This window comes from Gymnoscopelus braueri, assembly GCF_963280865.1.
Source record: "Gymnoscopelus braueri genome assembly, chromosome: 12".
Lineage (NCBI taxonomy): Eukaryota > Metazoa > Chordata > Actinopteri > Myctophiformes > Myctophidae > Gymnoscopelus > Gymnoscopelus braueri.
This window is the reverse complement of record NC_137614.1, coordinates 52,708,464-52,717,024: the sequence shown is the minus strand read 5'-3', so window position 1 is coordinate 52,717,024 and position 8,561 is coordinate 52,708,464. Positions and strand designations below refer to the sequence as shown.

The 8,561-nt window shown below is 41.3% G+C and overlaps 1 protein-coding gene across 1 annotated transcript in view; it reads left to right on the top strand.

Moving 5' to 3' along the window:
* Positions 1 to 3,264: 3,264 nt before the first annotated feature.
* Positions 3,265 to 8,561, top strand: part of LOC308097018 (oxysterol-binding protein-related protein 2-like) — a 30,543-nt gene continuing 25,246 nt past the window's right edge. The window contains exons 1-4 of the mRNA XM_080444576.1: positions 3,265 to 3,321; positions 5,977 to 6,113; positions 7,018 to 7,120; positions 7,243 to 7,318. Of these exons, the coding sequence (XP_080300702.1) occupies positions 6,077 to 6,113; positions 7,018 to 7,120; positions 7,243 to 7,318 (216 nt within the window). The 5' untranslated portion in view covers positions 3,265 to 3,321; positions 5,977 to 6,076. The remainder of the gene's footprint in view (positions 3,322 to 5,976; positions 6,114 to 7,017; positions 7,121 to 7,242; positions 7,319 to 8,561) is intronic.

Here is an 8,561-nt window from a genome sequence, read left to right as displayed (position 1 = left end):
TGTGGTCGATCACCTCCTTGACCTCTGACCCCTCCCTGTGTTGATCTGTCCAGGCTGTCGCCACGAGTGTCACCATAAGCTCTGCCGTCTGTCCAGATCAACCCAGTGTCTGCTGGGTCATTATGACCCAGCAGGGACTCATCATGGAGCTGCTTGTCCGGGGAGGAGGAGGAGGAGGATGAGGAGGAGGAGGAGGGACAATCGGACACGTCCGATGAGCCGCTAGTGTCCGGCGACTCGTCGGACTTCGGACTCGGACTTGAGCAAAGACTCGGGCTGTGCGACGCACAGCCCGAGTCTTTGCTCAAGTCCGAGTCGGAAGTGTTGACACTGCCGTCGGACAGTTTCCTCTCAATCCTCTGGTTCTTTGGGCATTCTGTGGAGGTGGTGGAGGTGGTGGAGGCATCTAACGTGACCTTGTTCCCCCCTGGTTTGGACCGAACGGCAGGCTGAGCATCCGCAGTCACACCGGTCTTAGATGTAGAACCACAGAGGATAGTTTTAGATGAAGATGATGATGATGATGATGATGATGAAGAACGCTTCTTCTTTTGGCTGCTGGTTCCCTGATGCTGATGCTGTGCTTTGGGCGTCTGTGTGCTCTTTCCTCTGTTCATCTCCAGTTTAATAATAATAATACTACTAATAAAAAATGTTACTTGTAAACGCACTTTATATTTGAACCAAATAAAATCTCAAAGTGCTACAATTCAAGAAAAAAATAATCAAAAAGAATGAACAATAATACTAATGAAATTAACAAAATTCAGATCTTGCCAACTACACAGACGGCTAATAAAAAGTTTTTTAAAAGTTTTTAAAAAAAGTTTAAAACACACAAAAGGCATCAATATGTCCATCCAGGCACATGTGTTGTTTGATGTCAGTTTGATGTTTTCCTCCTTCAGATTTAGAAAAGGCAGCTCCTGTACAGTCAGAGATCCGTCCTGGGTTTATAGCCCTCATGCAGTGAATGGATCCTACAAAGTATTTATACTGTCTGGCATCTTCTCTGATCTGATGCTCCTCCATCACACAGAGAGGGATGCAGAGAAGTGTTGCAGCTGCTCTTGGTCCACGCCCACTGCCTTGACCAACCAATAGCTGGGCTGTCCCCTCCCTCTCTCTGTGTGAGTCACGCCCACTGCCTTGACAAGCCTATAGCTGGGCTGTCCCGCCCTCTCTCTGTGTGAGTCACGCCCACTGCCTTGACAAGCCTATAGCTGGGCTGTCCCGCCCTCTCTCTGTGTGAGTCACGCCCACTGCCTTGACCAGGGTCCCCCCCCTTTCTCTGTGAGTCACTGTCCCTCAGTTCATGGAGCATTTACATGAGCTCACTCACTGCCTAATTGTAAGCTTAAATATAAACTTCACAAGATAACTTGAGTTACTAAAGTTTTCAAATAATTATAGTGGCGTGAAAAAGTACAACATTTGTCTCTAATATATCACGTAAAGTAAAAGTACCTCAAAGTTGTAGGCTACTTAAGTACAGTACTTGAGTAGATGTACATAATTATAGCCGATAGTTACTGGCGTAGAGGTGAGCCCTCTATCTATGCATTCTACTATCTATGCTGTCAATGTGGAATGCCTCACTAAAATAAATGAAAGATGAATAAGACTCTCTACCCAAACTCAAAACTAACCTAAAACAAAGAGGCTGACCTCAAACAAAGAAACATGGCTCACTGGCCTTTGAAGTTACTGGAGTAACTTTGTGAAATTGCCTTGACAATGGTGTAAAGTAACTAAGAAAATGTACTCAAGTATACTGTCCTTAAGTCAAATGTTTTGGTATTTTTTACAATTTACTGGAGGATTTCCAGTTTTCAATCAAAAATCAATCAAAAATCAATCAATGCGTCACATCATTTCAAAAGATGTTTATACATTTTGAACTTATGAAATGGGACATTCTGCACAATGCCAGTTTACTTTTGGTACTTTAAGTATATGTTTACGCATGTACATTTTGAATACAGGACTTTTACTTGTAACCGAGAATAGGCTCCATCTACATTGTGGAATTGATACTTTTACTTAAGTAAAAACATATGAGTAGGCCTACTTCTTCCACGGCCCACTACTGAGCCCTAATTAAACAAATAATAATGTTTTACTTAAAAACAAGAAGAAAGATAATTATAAACAAACATAAAATGAATATGCCTTCTGTATGATAAACGTATTTATTTGAGCATATATACTTGTACAGACATACAGCACAGCAGTCACATACATTTAAAGTGTCTTATTTGTCCTTGTAGCCTACTTTTTCCCCCTTTTTTTTAAATCTCCATTTTGACCATTTTTATTGTTTTCTTTGTTTTGTAAAAGGGTGCAGTGGTGGAAAAAGTACTCTATTATTATTTTATATACGTTTTTTTTATATTACCTATGACATCTAATCATTTATTTTACTACAAAATTGACCGAAATAACTCCTGGTTTCTGTTCCAAACACACCAGTCTGTCTGTCTGATCCGGTCTAGAAGCCCGCCTTACTATATCCGGTCATTCGCCAACAACACAGTTTCCGTATCCGCTCTGGAGCTGTAGAATACAACTCTTGTAGACGTATTTATGATTCTGACGTTTTCAATCTACGAGAGTTGTAGGGTTCACCCCCCATGGAGACAGGGGCTTTCTGTACTATACCCCGTAGATACTCCAAACATGTACAAATTGAAAATGAAGGTGCTTACCCTCACGCCCCAAATGTTAACTGTCTCTACGCGGTAGTGGTTTAATGTAATAATCCATATCTTTCAATAAAGAAGTGTTTTAATGCCGTCTGTGGCCGAACGCCATTTTTTCACCCTCGTTTACATTTAGTGTAATTCCGGGTTTCACCAGATGCGCCCCGTCACTACCCGTCACTACCGCCCATTGAGAACTTCCGACAGAATCGGCCACAGACGGCATTAAAACACTTCTTTATTGAAAGATATGGATTATTACATTAAACTACTACCACGTAGAGACAGTTAACATTTGGCGCGTGGGGGTAAGCACCTTTATTTTCAATTTGTACATGTTTGGAGTGTCTACGGGGCATAGTGCAGAAAGTCCCTGTGTCCATGGGGGGTGAACCCTACAACTCTCGTAGATTGAAAACGTCAGAATCATAAATACGTCTACGAGAGTTGTATTCTACAGCTACTCTGGACCCCAGACCGGAACGGCAGCAATCTGATTGGCCGACGCACGCGTCAGTCACGGTGTCCTTGCCGCCCCCTTCCGCCCAGCATGTGTCAGTCGGTGTAATATCATATTTACACATTTAGTTGTGACGTGACCTCCCCCTGTGACACGCAGGTACCTTTATTTATTTATCTACACGTTATTTACCAAACAACTTCATTAATGTGTGTGTGTCCGCGTTACTGGGTCGGTTATGTTACATAATTAATCATTTACAGCCGTTAGTTAAGGTTGTTGGGTCAGTTAGAGCTAACTGCTAACTAGTTAAAGCTAACAACAAGTACAGGCAGACAGACAGACAGACAGACAGACAGACAGACAGACAGAGTTATTCATTACATGTCACAAACCAGGTTTTGTTTATAACTACCAGAACAAGGTTGTGTTGTTGCAGTTGTTGTGTGTGTGTGTGTGTGTGTGTGTGTGTGTGTGTGTGTGTTATGTGCATGTGCATATAGTGGCTCTCAAAGTGTGGTCCGGGGTCCCCCATGGGTCCTTGAAGGGGTTCCAGGGGGTCCCATAAAGGCAGCCAAATGAGGAACAGTTTAAACTTCTCTATTTCTCTCTGGTTTCTTTATCCTGATGACAGAATGTATAAGAAAGACTGTTTCTCTCTCTCCACCTGTTAGACAGTTCTGTTCGAATTCTGTACATAATGCAATGCCAGTGGTGTAAAGCAACTTAAGTACATCTACTCAAGTACTGTACTTATAAGTACAATTTTTAGGATTTTTTGCTTTACTGGAGTATTAACACTTTTTAACCTTTTTACTTCTACTCTACTACATCTCAGAGGCAAATATTGTACTTTTACTCCACTACAATTATTTGAAAACTTTAGTTAGTTGGTACTTTGCAGATATAAATTATTATTAAAAAAAATAAATTAACCACTTTAGCCCTATTTTATACCTAGGCTGTTTGAAAATAGCAGATCTACAAGCTCACAACGCGTTGCATCGCGATGCGTTGTGAGCTTGTAGATCTGCTATTTTCAAACATTTTAGTACTTTTACTTTTGGTACTTTGAGTATATTTTGATGCCAATACTTTTGTACTTTTACTCAAGTAACATTTTGAACACAGGCCTTTTACTTCTCGTAACAGAATATCTTTTATAGTGGTATTGCCACTTTTACTTAAGTAAAACATCTGAGTACTTTTTCCACCACTGTGTAATGCTAATAATATGGTAATAAAGATAAAATAAACAACGTGGGTCCTCCTGGCCCTATAGGGCTGTCTCCATTATGAAACCTTACTTCACCATTACTTGTCACTCAAATAATTGCGATTAAGGATTTAATCACGTTTCTGTCGTTGAACATTATGGAACATTATGAATAAAAATGTCTTTAAGGTGCACAGGGCAGACATGACAAATAACGTACGTAATTTAATAACTTTATACATAAAAAAACAAAAAAACATGAATAGGTGAAATAGCTGATCTACAAGCTCAGTTTGGAGCTTTTCAAAATGTTTGAAAACATGAACATTTTTCAACATGGAAACCATTACGATGATGTAATAATAATTGTGACAGGCGTACCCTCCATACAAATCTTTTCTAATGGGGGTCCGTGGTCTAATAACACGTATCAAATTGGGGGTCCTTGACATGAAAGTGTTTGAGGACCACTGAACTGTGCAGTAGTTGTACTCAGTAGTTGTACTCAGATTTACTTGAGTAAGGAGCAATACCGCAAAATAAAAAAGAGTCTGGGGCAGTCAGGGGTTATGTGCCTTGCTTAACCCTTTGAGACCGGGAACGCATCTGTGTCATTTTTAGGTTTCTTTGGAGCGCGGCACTCAATGAGCTTGTAGATCTGCTATTTTTGAAAAATCCTGAAAATGTGTGCAAATCTTGGAATATATATATTTTTTAAGCGAACATTTGTAACTCAAATTGTCAAGGACCCCCAAAATTATATGTATTTGGCCGCGGACCCCCATCTCAAAATATGTTGTTCCAGCAGGGACCCCCCAGAAGCAAAGATTTGAGTAAAAAATAAATTGCCTTAAAATACATATATTTTCAAAGATTTGCGCTCATTTTCACGACTTTTCAAAAAATTGCAGATCTACAAGCTCATAGCGCGGCACTCTGTGCCACGCTATGAGCTTGTAGATATTGTAAATAAATGGGACCATAGTTTAGCAAAACGCATATCATAATGATTGAAAGGGGACTTTAAACTAGCGACTGGAAGCATATAGTATTTATGACAATGTTTATTAAGGTAAGAAAATCTAGTCTAAAGTTTGTCAAAAACCCATCCGCTTTCATTGAGATAAATTCTTTCTGACACCAGCAGGGGTAAAACAGCGCCATACAGGCCATTCATATGAACTGTCTCTTCCGTATTGGCGTCAATGTAAAAATCTCAGGCTGGCCCCTTGGTTGAAACGTGTCGGTCAGCTCAGCTTTTGCCCTGCTCATCTGTAAAATAAATCTATTTAATGTTTTTCACCTGAAGACGGAGTGCCTCAGTATTGATTCCCTACAGTGTGCCTCAACACAAGCAGAACTTTGGGTTCCTTAGCTTCTATGCCTACACCTGTTCCACTGAAGAGCACCTGTTTTGAGCAACTGTGATTGAACCCAGGCAGGCAGCGCTTCCTTTCTTTAGTTTTACAGTGACTAATGCTGTCAGATAGTTGTAGTCGAGTAAAAAGTACAATATGTGTCTCTGAGATGTAGTGGAGTAGAAGTATAAAGTGAACATGCTCAGGTAAAGTCAAGGTTTCCTTGCTTGTCCTTTGCAGGCCGTGATGCTGCATTCAAGAGGCTGGTAGAAGAGAACGTCAACTTCATAAACAGTGTGATGCTGCATTCGTGAGGCTGGTAGATGAGAACGTCAAAGTTATGACCAGCGAAGAGGAGTTCTACGATGCTGAGACAGGTGAGACAGACTTTAACACTTTAAAAACTCACTTAGTTAGTCTTTAGAAGGTGTACCGTGTAGATAGTTAAAGGTGCTCTCTGTAGCTTTCCTCTTCTACCCTGGATGGGGTCCTGGGTGTCCTGCGCAAAAGCTGACATTTGGACCACTGAGCTAATAGAGCCTGCCTGCTTGCTCAGGGGAGAAATAGAATTTTGACCCTCAGGCAGTACCACTTGTCAAACCAGACAGGATCTAAATGTCTCAATAAAATAATAATTTAAAAAAAGCAGGGAGACCAAATACAACCACCCCAATTGTATAAGTTATATTGTATTAAGCACTGTGTCTCTTGTTTTGGGGAATATACCTTTTTATTTTTTTGCAGTTCTAAATTCTAAATTATATCATAGTCTATATCAGTGGTTCTCAAACTTTTTCATGTCAAGGACCCCCAAAATGATATGTATTTGGCCGCGGACCCCCATCTCAAATATGTTGTTCCAGGGACCCCCCCAGAAGCAAAGATTTGAGTTGAAAATGTTCGCTTAAAAAAGGTATATTCAAAGGTTTGCACAAATTTTCACACATTTTCAAAAATAGCAGATGTACAAGCTCATAGCGCGGCACTCGGTGCCGCTCTATGAGCTTGTATATCTGCTATTTTTGAATAGCCAAAGTATAGTGATTAAAATTATTGTGATGCTATATTAACACATTTTGCTGGGAACCCCCTGGAACCCCCCCACAGACCCCTGGGGGTCCCCGGACCCCACTTTGAGAACCAATAGTCTATGGTTACACAGTCTGGTGGAGTGGAGTCTGCACAGACACACATGAACATGTGACATATAACATGGTTGACATGTTATCATGTTGACAGCATGACTTCCAAGCTGCATCATTTGTCGTCGTCATATTTCAGGAATGGAGTCTGATGATTCCGGTGAGCAGCAGGTGGGTTATAAAGATGCTCTTAACAGTAAACACAGCACAACAACGCAGGAGAACGGACAGTGGCAGCGCAGGTGAGACGTCTTGCTGTTACACAATCAAATACCAGTGTTCATTTAATAATGCAGCCTAAGTTAATTACAAATAAAACACGTAGTTTATGAGCCACTCATAGTTGTGTTTGAATGTGAACCAGGGAAGCCCTGCCTGCTCAGATGATGTCCAGAAACAACTTCAGCGTGTGGAACATGCTGAAGAAATGTATGGGCATGGTGAGTAGCACAACAGAACAATAATGCACACACATCTACTTCAGTGTCCATGACAAACCAAAGTTCAACATAAATAATAAGGTCCACACACTGGTCAGATGCTCCACTTTGTTTAATTGCGCTAAATGTTTCGATCACCAGTAATGAAAAAACATCACATGGATGCACCTGGGACGTATCATCAGTGTTGTAGCCTGGGGTCATCGGGTGTTTCGGGTCTCGCAACATACGCCCTCGCCCAGGTGACCCAGCCTGGGGTTGATCAAGCCCCGACTTCACGTCCCAGTAGCTACCCACGGTCAGTCCTCTTAGGGTAAGACAGGGCCACTCAATACGCTTCTCCGGAACTACTCTGCCGGGGCCGGGGGAGAGGAGAGGCTCTGGCACGTGGAGGGACTAGGCTCTGTGGACGGCCTCCTGGCCGGGCTCCTCCTCCGTCTCACCAGGTCCAGGACCTGAGCGCTGCACCAGACTACCCCCGTTCCAAACATCTCATTCTGGCGAGATGGTTACCTGTACCGTGGTGGTACTGCAGGCTCCACGTGTGGCTAGCTTGAAAGGCCCTCCTTAAAGGCCTCACCGTGGGTTTGTTAGGCTTTTTCCTCACGGAAGACACAAGCTGGGGCGCTAACCCAGATGTTATTCCTAATGAAGATATGATGATGTAAACATTGAGCACAATGAAACAAAGCGGAGCATCTAACCAGTGTACAAACCTTATTATTTTGTATGAGTACCACAATCACAACCGACCACAACATACATGTACCAGAACATATCACAACCTGCCAGAATCACTGAAATACTATGCAATCACTTTTTATGAGAAAAGAAAAAAACACTTTAAGAAATTGTATTTCTTTCATTTCTAGTTTGCTGTTTTAACTTGAACTTTGATTTTTTTAATGGCTGAAAAAGTGAAAATGTTTCTGTCTATATCCTGTTCAAGATTAGTCAAAAACAAATGTATTTTCCAGACCTTGTCTGGCTATAGAGAAACTACTACAAGTGTAAACATTCAAATCCAATGAATATATATATATATATATATATATATATATTTTTTTTTCACGCCTCATTTAAGAGGCAATGTAGTGGATAAAAGCAAAGCGTATACGCATGCTGTAATGTGGGATTGCACATTGCACTGCAATGGCGCTGTGCTACCCTTTAAATATCATATAGAAACCCCTCCCTTTATTATCACCTAATTATGTCATCTATTTGTGACTTTGTGTGACTT